The sequence below is a fragment of the Dipodomys merriami genome, unplaced genomic scaffold (assembly GCF_024711535.1).
Source record: "Dipodomys merriami isolate MVZ:Mamm:240054 unplaced genomic scaffold, mDipMer1.0.p SCAF_85, whole genome shotgun sequence".
Classification (NCBI taxonomy): Eukaryota; Metazoa; Chordata; class Mammalia; order Rodentia; family Heteromyidae; genus Dipodomys; species Dipodomys merriami.
In genome coordinates this window covers 5,321,797-5,335,871 of record NW_027206457.1, presented here as the reverse complement: position 1 = coordinate 5,335,871, position 14,075 = coordinate 5,321,797, and the positions used below count along the sequence as shown (strand labels likewise).

The 14,075-nt window shown below is 44.2% G+C and overlaps 1 protein-coding gene across 1 annotated transcript in view; it reads left to right on the top strand.

Moving 5' to 3' along the window:
• Nucleotides 1-12,932: 12,932 nt before the first annotated feature.
• Gpt2 (glutamic--pyruvic transaminase 2) overlaps nt 12,933-14,075 on the top strand; it is a 42,096-nt gene continuing 40,953 nt past the window's right edge. Inside the window, exons 1-2 of the mRNA XM_070011908.1 lie at nt 12,933-13,021; nt 13,281-13,544. Of these exons, the coding sequence (XP_069868009.1) occupies nt 13,302-13,544 (243 nt within the window). The 5' untranslated portion in view covers nt 12,933-13,021; nt 13,281-13,301. The remainder of the gene's footprint in view (nt 13,022-13,280; nt 13,545-14,075) is intronic.

Sequence of the window (14,075 nt, the reverse complement as noted above, 5' to 3'; positions counted from 1 at the left end):
GGAGAGATAGAGCTAGAAAAGAACAGCAAGAGAGCATCTGGGCCTGCGCTAGGCCTTATGTAGGGTATGGGCGGAGAAAGGTGTGGCCACATCAAATTCAGATGTGACCTCAGCGGATGCAGATGTGACCTCTTCCAGGTGTCCCAGTTGCCTAGGTAACGCAGGTTCTGGGTGGAGACTTTGCTGCGAGGAGGGTGGAGTCTGCTAGCCATCCAGGAGCGGACCTTACAGTTATGACTAAGTTTAGTCCAGCTTACGTTATAGAGAATAGATGGTGGTTTCCCACAAAATATAAAGTTAGTGACACATTTCCTGAGCCGACGAATGAACCATTGCCTTATGCAGTAGCTTATAAAGATGAAAATAGATGGATTAATGTGAAAGGAAAAAGAGTGTTTTGGAACTCACTAGATTTTATGCAAAGATTAGGTAGATCTAGACCATTATGGTGTCTATTATCAAAACAACAGCAAGATAGTTTAAAACAACAATTAGAAATTTATGTGAACAAATATTGGGATTAAAATTATAGAAAATGGAGAATGCCTGACTCAACCTGGAAGTGGTTTTTAGGATGGTTTCAAAGGGACTTGAAAATATATGGAAAAAATAAAAAGAGTACAATATAAGTACAGCCCGGTCTTAGGTTTGTTAATTATTAAACATAAAAAGGCTGGATAGATGATGCATTCTATTAAACAATATGCTAGACTTGTTTCACACCACTTAGCTTAAACAGTTGGTGGGATAGTCATCAATTTTCATGTAATCCATTAACGCTTTGCTTTTCTTAAAAATTGATTACGTGCTTAAATAAATAAAGAATCTATGTCACAATCACACACTGTATAAAAATGTTAATTTTCCTCAATAAAGATACACTCAGATTCAACTCTTTTGAGTCTGTGTCTGTTTGTCACTTCGCTGACTCCTTGCCCACTTATCCCGAGATCCCTGTCCTGCAGGACCCAGTGCTCCAGACGAGCTGGTCCATTGCAGGGAAGTGTATTAAATATTTTCCTAGATTTCCTGGCTCTGATTAATTTTGAAAGGGTGACTCCATTTAGGATGTGACATAATCCCATCTTACTCCAGGACCAGCTTTTGTCCCGGGGGTCTAGATGCTTGTTGTTGGGATAGCACTGGGTTTGAACTCAAGGCCTGACACTGTCCCTGGGCACTTCTGCTCAAGGCTAGTACTCTACCACTTTGAGCCACAGCACCACTTCCGGAACTTTGTTCATTAATTAGAGTTGAGGTCTCTTGAGCCATGCTTCCAGCCTGGCTCTTTGCTGGTTAATTGAGAGATCAACTCCCAAGGATTTTTTTTTTTCTTTTGGTCTGCGCTGGCTTTGAACTGTGATCTACAGATTTCTCCTTACTCCCAATTAAAGCTCAAGGAGATCAAAGAGAAATATAGTTTTTAAGCAGGGCTTACCTAAAACTTATGAAGAATAAAAGTTAAATCTGACAAACTGAGAGTCACCTGTCCCTTTGTTAGTCTGACAAGCTCAGTAAACATGAGTTTTAAAGCTGCAACTGATTAAACAATCTACTTAGTTTTAACTGAACATAGCACTTTAGGATACTAATTACTTGGGAAACAGATATTAAACAAGGAAAAATGTCATTTGAGTTAAAAGATGTTGACTTGAAGGACCTTAACATAAACACTTAAGTGAACTTTGGTTTAGTTGCCACTTATTTTGTGTGACAAACTTAACCATGCATAAACAGTTACTTTCATAGATGGACATAAAGAATGAAATTCTAGTTTTCAGTGTAAATCACAGCCAACTTAATTACATACCCACTTTACTCAAGCTCTATCTTTTAAGACATATGCATACCATCTGCTACATACTCAAACTTTCTAGAGTTTGTTTTCTTCCCTTTTTCCATTTTGAAACAAACATTTTAAGACAATTCTTAGCACTTGAATTTATCTACCTGGGCTGGCTTTGAACCAGGATTCTCAGATCTCAGCCTTGGGTAGCTAGAATTATAAGCATGAACCACTAACATGCAGCTCTAAAATTTAAAAAGAACTTTTGCTACTTTGATGGCCTTTTCTTGGTACAAAATTCCTGACTTTTCTTTCTCTCTTTAGTACATACCTGTTTGTCTATGCAAACTATTCCCAGTTTGAGTTTGGAAGGGGCTTGTCAGTCAGGTCTGATCTGTTAGAAAAGGTTTGCAAAATCACTTGTTCATTATATCCCAACCAAGCAGAGGGTTAGGCACTTTGGAATGATGAGAAATTGATGTGTGAAATCTGATCCCAAATTTGGCTAGGGGAGTCAAGGGTGAAATTACAGATCAACTCCAATTACAATCATGGTGTGAGAACTGGGCAAGAGAGCTCCCTTCCATAAGGCAATAGACAGAGATAATTTGCCCCAATAATCAAAAGTAATAGAATTTAGTTAACCTAGGACATTCATAAGTATTGGAGTTTCCTCATGGGAGATGGAAAGTCTCCTTGGGGCTGTAGAGGGTGTCCGTGGCCTACTCAGTCCAAATTTGAGGTTGCTGTGGCTAGGGTTTTGGCTGGCTGTGGTTCTCACTAGGAGGTGGAGCTGTCAGGCCTCTAACGCCATGCTTCCTCTTCTGTTTCAGAGAGGAACTGGGACTGACAAGGCTACTAAGGAGTCCTTTGTAAAATGCCTTGGATTTTCACATTTGTGGTAGGGAGACTGTCCTGGATTGCCACCCTTCTCACTGGTCTTCTGAGCATATCCCCAATCATGTCTGTCAAAATTCTGGCTTGCTTTTCTTCTTTATCCTTCTGAGGTTTTTAAAAAGAGGTGGCTGAATAAGAAGTACACCACACACGTGGTATTCAGGTAAGGGGTCGGTTTATTCATCGTTCTGGCTGGCACCAGGCTGTGTTGGCACTCCTGGCACCTGGGAAAAGCCTGGGAAAGAGAGCGTCTGGCCTTGGGCTAGGGCTTATCTAGGGCAGGGGTGGGGAAAGGTGTGGCCACATCAAATTCAGATGTGACCTCAGCTGATGCAGATGTGACCTCTTCCAGGTGTGCCAATTGCCTGGGTAATGCAGGTACTGGGCGGAGACTTTGCTGCGAGGAGGGTGGAGTCTGCTTGCCATCCAGGAGGGGACCTTACAATCCTGTCTCTTTCTCCTCTGCTAGATCTCAATTGTTACACACCATAAAGGCATAAAGGTCCTGGATAGGACCTGAGTTTTAATAGTCCATGAACCAGTTGATCTTTTTTAACCTTCTGCCTAATATCTGATGCTGGATTGAAGAATAAAACATCAGGTCCCTAGCAAATGTTTAATCTGCCTCTCTCAGCTTTGAGAATTCTTTATCTATAGATATGCAGCATTTTGTAAGGATAAATTTCCTAGATATTTCCTCCAAGAAAAAAAAATCACTTTACCATGAGGTTTGGGATCCAAATGCAAATGTGTCTCAGTCTTCTGAATTTACCTAAATTGTCCTGACACTGTTGGACCTCAGCCACTGAGAAGGAGGTATGCATTCTAACTGGAGTCTCTAGCCTTACTACCTCTCAGAGCAACAATAGAATTGCCAGAGTTTGTGAGTAGGCCCTGATCCTGGAATGGGGAGGAGTTAAGTGTTCATGGGGATGGGGGGGGGAAGGAATGGAGGTTTCTCATGTGGGAAAGGCTGGAGTCCTCCTGAGACACAGGTGACCCTCCTAGAATGGGATCAGCAAGCATTGTTGGTCTCTTTCTCTTTTAGTTTTTCTTTCTTTTGACCTAAAAGTCCCCTTACAGAGGGAGAGATCTTGTGCAGTGTTCCAAAGGCCTATACTTTGAGTGCCCAAGTACATGTCTCCTTTTCCTCCTCCTCCCCACTCCCCTCATACTAGGACTTGATCTCAAAGCCTCACACCTTTGCTTAGCTTTGTTGGGGAAGACTAGCACTCTACCACTTGAATCACAGTTCTACTTCTAGTTTGTTTGATGTGTGTGTGTGTGTGTGTGAGTGTGAGTGTGTGTATGTACATGTCTGAGTGTGTGTGCACACACTGTTAGTAAAACGGAGGAGAAAGGAAGGAAACAGGCCAGACTCCATCTTCAAGGCAAGATTATTGAGATGAGAACCATGAGGGACACAGCCTTCCCACGGGCTAAGAGACTGTGTATAGGGATAGGGGTTGGGTGTTTATGAGGTCTGAGCAAGGAGGCAGTGGTTAATTTTTAAAAAGCCATTAGGTCTATGGAGGTGGGGGGCTTTTCAGTTGGGCCCACAATGAATGTTTATAGCCAGGCCCTGCCTGCAGCAGGCAGTCTGCACTTATCTTTCGTGGCTTGCCTGGTATCTGTATGCACCTGGGTTGGGGTCAATCCTTCACATACACTGGTCCTAGGGCTTGAACTCAGGGTCTGGGCATTGTCCCTGAACTTTTTTTCTTCAAGGCTAACATGCTACCACTTGAGCCATGGATCCACTTCCAGCTTTTTGATGATTAATTGGAAAAAAGAGTCTCACACAAACTGGCTTGGAACTTTGATCCACAGATCTCAGCCTCCTGAGTAGCTAAGATTACAGGTGTGAGCCACTGGTGCCTGGCTTTTTTTTCTTTTTTTCTTTTATATTTTATATTAAGTAGTTGTACAAAGAAGTTACAAATCCATATGCCACATTATGAATACAATGCATTTGTTTAATGCTACCCCTTCCATTATTCTCCCCATAGTTTCAGGATTTCTTACTAGATACATAGATCAATAGAAAGGATAGTAATTGGGTAGGATGGAGAGGGCTTGAGTGGAGAGAAAGCAACATGAAGTTTACAGATAGAGTAGAGAGCAGTCTTACCTCCTGACTGGAGGCTTCCTAAGTAAACTATGTTCCCATTAAACAGTATATCCTTATTCCCCTCCCCTGAGCTCTTGGTAATCTCTATCTAATTACTGCCTCTGAAAATTTGCCTACTCTAGGTCCCTTATGTAAGTGGATTCATATTATATTTGTTATTTTGTGTCTGGTGTACTTCACTTAAAATGATATCATCATCTATGTTGTACTATGTGTCAGAGTTTCGTTTCTTTTTAAGGCTGATTGAAATTCTACTGTATGCACATACTATATTTTATTTATTCATCAGTCCATTCATGTTTGGGTTGTTTCTACCTTTTGATTATTGTGAATAATGTTGCTGTGGAATATTGTTGGCATATAAACTTCCTGTTCAAGACCTGCTTTCAATTCTTGTTTAGGTGTTCAGGAATAAAATTGTTGGATCATAGGGAATTATGTGCTTATTTGATTTTCATTAATCATTACTTTTAAAAGTCTATTCGTGTGTGTGTGTGTGTGTGTGCGTGTGTGTGTGTGTGTGTGTGTGTGTGTGTGTGTGTGTGTGTGTGTGTGTGTGTGTGTTTGCGCCAGTCTTGAGATTTTAACTCAGGGCCTGGTTGATGTCCCCCTTAGCTTCTTTTTCTCTTTGTGCAAGTCTTAGGGCATAAACTCAGGGACTTGACACTATCCCTCAGCTTTTGTGTTCAAAGCTTGTGCTTTATCTCATGAGAGGAGCCAGAGTTTCACTTCTGGCTTTTTGGTGGTTAATTGGAAATAAGAGTCTCATGGACTTTCCTTCATGAGCTGGCTTCAAACCATCTCAGCCTCCTGAGTAGCTAGGATTACAGGTGTAAGCCACCACTGTCCAGCTTCCCTTAGCATTTTTTTTGCTTGAGGCTGGTATTCTACTACTTGAGCCACAGCTCTACTTCCAGCTTTTTGGTAGTTAGTTGAAGATAAGAGTCTTATGAGATTTCCTGCCTGGGCTGGTTTCAAAGCCAGGATCCCCAGATCTCAGCCTCCTAACTAACCAGGATTATAGGTATGAATCACCGGTGCCCAGCTTTATTTCTTAAAACTAAAAATATATTAAATAAAATGAAAAGTTAGTTACCAATAATCTCATCATTTGAAGATAAGCACCGTTAACAACAGAGAATTTATTATCATTTCAGGTTTTTTAATCAACTGGATTCACAAATGTGGTGGCTTCTTGTCCTATGCCAGCATAGCAATAAAACCAGAATGATGTGTCAGAACCTAAATTAAAGGAAGATTCCTGGACTATTAGAACCAGCAAGTCTGGGACAATGATGTAGAAGCTGCATTTATGTAAATCACCTGGGCAATCCTTGGATGACTTATTACCCTAGACTGTAAGTCAGGCATTTGGTTACTGAAAGCACTTAGTAGATGTTAGTGAAAGGCTCCCTGAGTGCTCTAGAAAACAAGGGATTAAGAGCTGCCTTTCAAAGAGACACCCAAGGACCCAGCTCAAGCATAATTTGCCATTTTAGTAGGGTATCTGTCCTTGCAGCTACAGTGTTCCTGAATCCTTCCTTTAACAATTCTGTGATTACCTAAGAATGACCTTTGCTGCCTCCAAGCCTGAAGAGTCTGCCTTTTGGCATCTATCCCTGGTTTGCACTGCCTTTCTCTTGCTTTTCTGCAAGCATCTCAAGACATGGACTTCATTAATTCAACAAGGACTAGGGATATTTGGACACTGGAAGAACCCGTCCACTTTATCACATACAGCCGTCAGCCAATGTTGGCCCTTGTTCTCATACATGATACTGCAACCTCCTTTCCTATGTATCTTACCCTCCATGCTGTAGAATTGAAAACATAAATTTTATATCACTTCTCTACTTTAAGCCTTTCAGAGGCTTCTAGTTATTCTTAAGATAAAAACCAAAGTTTCCCCTTAATAGTTCCTTAAACACCTATCATTTCTTTGGATTTAAATTTTAAACTCCTCCCCTCTAGTTCTTCATAAATTATATAAAAAATTATTGTAAACTATAGTAGCTACATAGTGCTACAGAATACAAGATATATTCCTTCTATTTACCTATGTTTTGGTGCTCAGTATCCAAATTCCCTCTATCTCACTTGCTTTCTACTTCTGTATACATATATATATGCATGTATGTATAATTTATTTATTTAGTTAGTCATAGGGCTTGAATTCAGGGCCTGGGTGCTGTCGTGAGCTCCTTTGCTCAAGGCTAGGGCTCTGCCACTTGAGCCACAGCACCAGGGTTGGTTTTCTGGAGTCTCATAGCCAGGGCACTGGTGGCTCACACCTATAATTCTAGCTACTGAGGAGGCTGAGTTCTGAGAATCAAGGTTCAAAGCCAGCCTAGGCAGGAAAATCCGTGAGCTCTTATCTCCAATTAACCACCAGAAAACTGAAAGTGGCACTGTGGCTCAAGTGGTAGAGTGCTAGCCTTGAGCTGAAGAGCTCAGGGACAGCGCCCAGGCCCAGAGTTCAAGCTCCATGACAGACAAAAAAAAAAAAAAAAAGTCTCACAGACTTTCCTGCCTGGGCTGGCCCTGAATCACCATACTAAAATCTCAGCCTCCTGAGTAGCTAGAATTACAGGTGTGAGCCACCAGCACCCAGCTTGTGTGTGTGTGTGTGTGTGTGTGTGTGTGTGTGTGTGTGTGTGTGCGCGCGCGCACGCGTGTGCGTGCTGGTCCTAGGGTCTGAGTGCTATCCCTGAACTTATTTTGCTCAAGACTAGAGTGCTATCATTTGATTCAAAGCTCCACTTTGGCTTTTTGGTAGTTAACTGAAGAGAAGAGTCTCATAAACTTTCCTTCCTGGGCTGGCTTTGAGCCACAATCTTCAGATCTCAGCCTCCTGAGTAGCTAGAATTATAGGCTTGAGCCACAGGTATCCAGCTGTTGCTTATATTTTTGAGTTCTTATCCTAAAAATAATTGCCTATTTTGGTGTCTTGATGTGTCACCTATGTTTTCTTGTAGTAGTTTCTGAGTTTCAGGTCTTATATTTAGGTAGTACCGAAATCCTTCCATTTACTGCATGACCTGCCTATCTTGACTGCTCATCTCTCTGGCCCTTTCGCAGCACTGTCTTCCCTCACTGCCGGCCTCACGATCACCCTAGCCCTCTTGGAGTTCCTCAGACCTCCAGGTTTTTAGTAGTCCCTAGCCTGGGAAGTTGTCCTTACCACTAACACTGGACTGGAGTATTGGGTGCAAAATAGATATTTGCAAGAGGAAGTGAGAGGAAGCAGAATGAGCAAAGAAAGAAAAATCTGTGATACAGGAATGACCATACAGCCTCTGGAAAAAGAGGACCAACCAGATGCTCACACCACTGCCTTGCTCAGTGATTGTACTTGCCACTAGTTGCATATGACTGTGAGCTCAGGCAAGGCATAGCTCCTTGTCTACCAATACGGCTGTCCTTTATCATGCCTGGGAAGCTCACAAGCCAGTTAACCTGGGAAACCTTAGCTAAATTCTCTGAGCTCTAATCAAATGCTATCCTTTTTCTTCCCAGTAGTTTTCATAGTTTGGGTTCATGATGAGCTAGTGGATGTCTATTTTGATAAGAAACTATCTGTTCTATTCAAGCAAGGGCAGTCTGACTTATTGAAATCCCAGAATTTAGCCTAATACCTGGTAGGTGTCCAACTTTATTGGACTAAAGAATCAAGATAGAGAGTTGGGAAGGTAGCTGAGTGGTAGAGTGTTTGTCTCGCATGCATGAGGCTCTGGGTTTGATTCCTCAGCACTACATAAGCAGAAAAAGCCGGAAGTGGTGCTGTGGCTCAAGTGGTAGAGCGCTAGCCTTGAGCTGAAGAGCTAAGGGACAGCACCCAGACCCAGAGTTCAGGCCCCATGACCGACCAAAAAAAAAAAAAAAACGAAGAAGAAGAAAGATACCATCGTGGCAAACACATAACTTTTCCAACTGTGTAGGTAGTATTCACTGTATATTCAAACTCTCATCTGATCATTTCAGTCAAGTTTTGTCTTTAATATTTAGGATCCAGCTTCTAGCCTCCATCTGACCTACAAAGCAAAAAAGCAAAGTTCATGTTGTTACCACTACTCATTGCAATGATCACCAGAAACTTTAAAGCTTCAGTACATTGCAACAGGCAGTTCAAATTTCCACACTCAGGGAGTTACACAAGCTTGGTGCTGGGGGAGGGTTGCTGTGGCACTGGATTAGGAATCACAGTTCCTAATACTCCCTATTCTAGGCTTAGATGTGCTGGTGTGCCCTCTGAACAAGCTGCTGAACTTCTCTGAGCCTATGTAAAGAAGAGATAATACTGCCTACTCTTTTGAGCAAGAAAGTGTTTTGCAAATTAATAAGAGAGTGAATAACATGCTACAAGAGGGCTTTCTTTTCCTGTTGTTGTTTTTTTTTTTAATTTTTTTATTGTAGAGATACTATACAGAGGGTTACAGTTACATGAGTGAGGTAATGAGTACACTTCCACTTTCTCTTGAACATTGTTACCCCCTCCATTGTTTTCCCCCTACCATCCCCTCCCTCCCTTCCTTCCCCAGGTTCTTTTTTTTTTTTTTTTTTTGATTGTGATTAAGTGATTACTTAATTTCCGGAAATTCACAGTATTGTGGAATAATGATGCTCATTTATAGTCACAAGTTCATTCTAACTTTCCTGGAGCAAATTGTCTATCACAGTCTGTAATATATAACGGTGCTCACATGTTATATACCATACATGTAATCAGCAGCATGGGGATATTTGGTAGTGGTTCAACCAGATGAGTGGGAGTTCTTTGTTTCTTAAGGGACACTGTTTTTTACAATGATGACATAGGAATCCACACAAGTAGCCTTTGTGCTGCACTGTTTTTCCTGGTTGTATAAATGGACTGTATTCATTTCTTGGAGGTACTTGGCAGCTTTTGTGTCCCTAATGAACTAAGGCAGACAGTGCAGACTCTGAGATAGATAACAAGGGAATACATTTAGATCATGTATAGATCAGAGTGAGTTACAGAGGTAGAAAATGTATGTGTGTGTCTTCTCAAATAAATAGAATGGGTAATAATATGACATGAAGGCATTTGGGACTTAGATTTGCTAAGATCATTGTATGAGAAACTTTAATCTAGAGATTGAATACCAGGCCACTGAGACAAAGGGTGAGAAGTAGACCCTGAAGACACAGGTGCTGGGGCTGAGAAGGAGTAGTGAGAACTACCAGATTAGAAGCCCAAACATTATTTTTGTGTGTATTGTGTGTGTGTGCCAGTCCTGGGGCTTGAACTCAGAGCCTGGGTGCTGTCCCTGTACTCTTTTTGCTTTACCACTTGAGCTATAACTCCACTTCTGGCTTTTTGGTGACTAACTGGACATAAGAGTCTCACAGAATTTCCTGCCTAGGCTGGCTTTGAACTGCAATTCTCAGATCTCGGTCTCCCAAGTAGCTACAATTACAGGTGTGAGACACCAGCCTGGCTCTAAACAACTTTTATAAGAGCACTAAAATCAGATCAGAGCTGTTATTGGTTTTTGTCTTCTCCACCCTGTTTCCCCCTTTGTTTAATCAAAGTATAGAAAATTCTTTTTTTTTTTTCTTTTTGCTTATATGGTGCTGAGGAATCGAACCCAGGGCCTCAGGCTTGCAAGGCAAGCGCTCTACCACTGAACCACCCGGCCCCCCCCCTCCAAAAAAAGAAAATTCTTTTGTCAAGGATGAACAAGAGTTACTCATAGCATTATGATCCAAGCCTTGATTTTTTTTTTTTTGTCAGTTGTAAGGTTTGAACTCAGGGCCTGGGTGCTGTCCCTGAGCCTCTTTGTGCTCAAGGTTAGCCCTCTACCACTTGAGCCACAAGGCCACTTTAGAGTTTTTCTGAGTCATTAATTGGAGATAAAAAAAAGTCTCTCAGGAACTTTTTTGCCTGGGCTGGCTTTGAACTGTGATCAGATCTCAGTATCCCCAGTAGCTAGGACTACAGTTGTGAGCCACCGTGGCCTGGCCTAAGCCTTGACTTTTTTAATTTTTGTTGGTTGTGGGGCTTGAACTCTGGGCCTGGGCGCTGTCCCTCAGCTCTTCAGCTCAAGGCTAGCACTCTACCACTTGAGCAACAGCGCCACTTCTGGCTTTTTTCTGCTTATGTGGTGCTGAGGAATCGAACCCGGGCCTCCTGTATGTGAGGCAAGCACTCTACCCTAAGCCTTGACTTTTACAAATCTGTCTCCTTAACTTTCTCCACAGATGCATGAGGTAAGTGTTGTTATCCCAATTTTACATACAGCTAAAGTAGCTTATAAGGGCTAAATGATAAGCTCACAATGAGATAAATAGTAAATGACTATAAGCAAGCTTGAACTTAGGGCCTAGGCACTGCCTCTTAGCTATTTTACTCAAGGTTAGCACTCTACCACTTGAACCAGAGCACCATTTCTGGTTTTCTGGTGTTTTTTATTGGAGATAAGAATCTCAGGCTATCCTGCTTGGGCTCGCTTTGAACGTCTATGTCTGGCTTTTTACTGGTTAATGGTGATAAGGATCTATGGGCTTTCCTGCCCAGGCTGGCTTCAAACCATGATCCTTAGATCTCAGCTTCCTGAGTTGCTAGAATTACAGGCATGAGTCACTGGAAACAGGCTTGTTTTTCATTTCTTTTTTTTTTTGTAGTGGTGTTAAGAGTTGAACCTTTAGTCTAGCAAACTTTCTACTACTTAGTTACACCCTAGATCTTGAATGCAAGTTCTATTAAAACCAAAATATCCTGCCACCTTCTTCCTTACACTGCTGGGTTTATTAAGTTCCTTTTGCCCTTCACAAACCTAATGAGAACGCATGTATTGGAGTGTGGAAGCTCTGGGTTGTTTTTGTGCCCCCAAATTCTTAAATTCAAAGAATTTGCACAACAGAAAGGGACTTAGAGGCCATTTAATCCAATTTATTTTGCAGATGAAGAGTGGGAGGCAGAGAGAAGGGCAGTGACTCCTCACCATGTTCTATTGATTTTGATGAGTCTGCTCTTTTTTGTTGTAGTTGTTGTTGTTGGTTGTGGGGCTTGAACTCTGGGCCTGGGCACTGTCCCTCAGCTCTTCAGCTCAAGACTAGTGCTCTACGTCTGTTAGACGTGAGACGTGCCCTGGCTGGCTTTGAACCATGATCCTCAGATCTCAGCCTCTTGAGTAGCTAGGATTACAGGCATGAGCCACCAGCGCTGTCGGTCTGCTCTTTTGAAATCTCCATTGACCTGACATCTTCTGTTCCTACTGTCGTTTCACTACCTAGTCTTGCTCACACTTGCTTTGCATAAGCCAGGGAATCTACTGCCTGGAGATGCCCTCACCAGAAACAATAGCTGCCCTATTATTAGTTCGCAATCCCTCAACCAGTACTTACTGAGGGCCTACTATGTGCTAGGAATAGATGTAAAAAAAAAAAAAAAAAAAGCTGGTCTGTAAGCTGGAGCTTACAGAAGTGAGATGTAAAGCTACAGCCAGCGAACAGTGTCTAAACAGATCATTTTAGATGCCAGGAAGGAAATTAAATAAGAGTAATTGAGATGGGAGAGGGTTTCCCATAGACTGGTCGAGAAGAGCCTTACCTACTTGGTATGTGGTCATTCTTATAACCCTTGGGGGGGGGGTGCTGACAAGGAACTGACGTTGAGAAAGGGGTAAACCCTAAACTCCTAACTTCCTACCAGCTGCCAGTGAGCAGCCAGCAGCACCCATGTGGCCTGGATGATGAAACTCTGGGCGAGGACTGCACCATCTAGCAGTCCCAGTCACTGCAGGTGTTGGAGAGTGAGAGTGAGGGAGGCAGAAGGGGAGTCCAAGGAGAAGCTGCAAAGAGCTCTTAACTCACCAAAGCTGCAGAAAGGACAGCCCCTACCCAACTCCTGCTATATCCTCTAAAGGTGCTCCATCCTCTCCCTGGGGACAAAGAGCCCGCCCAGTCCCGAGCCCCGGAGGAAAACCGCTCCTGCCTCCGGCCCGGCCCCCGTCCGGGCTAGCGCCAGACGTTGTGGGACTTGTAGTTCGCTAGCTCTCCGCGGATGCGCTGGGAGAGCCAGAAGAACTACAAGACCCAGAAGGGAGCGCGCAGGCAGGGGGCAGAGCCGTGAGAGGTGGGTGTGCGAGGACCCGGGCCGAGCGGTGCAGGCTTGGCGCTGGGATGCGGCTGCGGGCGCCGCCGGATCCTGGGAGCAGTTCAGGCGCGCGACTTCGCCCGGCGCGGTGAGGGCGGTCGGGCGGCGACCGGCACATTGCATGCACGCTCTGGATGCAGCCTTTGCAAATCCTACTGTGCAGCCCTTCGGTGTTGCAGTGGTGTGGCGGAGGGTGCCAGTCACTGAGAGCTGGATAAGCAGCGGCGGAGTTAGGCTGGCATGGCTGGATGAAAAGAGCCCATTGGCGAGGCTTGGGGGGGTCAGTGGAGAGGGAGGGTCCGTCCTGTGCTGTGGGGGACGTGTTTGTTCTTTCTGTTTGTGCCAAGGTTTCCTACGGCAGGCGCGCGATGCAGCGGACCGTGGCGCTGGTCCGGCGGGGCTACCGCCCCCGGGTCCCCGGCCCCTGGGGCCGTAGTCAGAGCAGCGCGGCCGCTGAGGCCTCAGCGGTGCTCAAGATGCGGTCTGAGCGCAGCCCGCGCGAGCGCATCCTCACGCTGGAGTCCATGAACCCGCAGGTGAAGGCGGTGGAGTACGCCGTGCGCGGACCCATCGTGCTCAAGGCCGGCGAGATCGAGCTGGAGCTGCAGCGGGTGAGCGCTGGCTTGGGGGCCCGCGAGCTGGGAGGCCCGGGGATGAATAGAGGGAGCTGGTTGAGGAGGAGGGCGGGTAGCAGCCTCTGTGTGGTCAGCAGCCTCTGTGTGGTCCTACTGCCAGACTGCCTCCTACCTGTGGCAGCTCCTTCATTCTGGCAAGCTTGACTGAAACCACAGAACTCGTCCTTCCATTCCTTCACCCACTAGTGCCCTGCACATGGCACAAAGTAGGGCCTCCAAATGGTTCACTTGTTGAATTGTATCCAGTAATTGAGCAGCCTGTGCTGCCAGGAACTGCAAGATCCCATCCTTGTGGAACCAAGATCCGCTGGGGGGAGAGAAACAAGCTTAAGTGGTAGGATGGTTCTCTACTCAAGTGGTGGGAGTATCAGTTAGTGAATAAGTGTTTTGGAAAAAGTAAAACTGGAGGATAGAATAGGGGTTTCTAAACAGGGTGGTGAGCCTACCTGTTGGGTAGGAGGGGAACGAAGGAGGCTGTGGAGAGTTTTTTCCTGAAGGTTTGTCTGC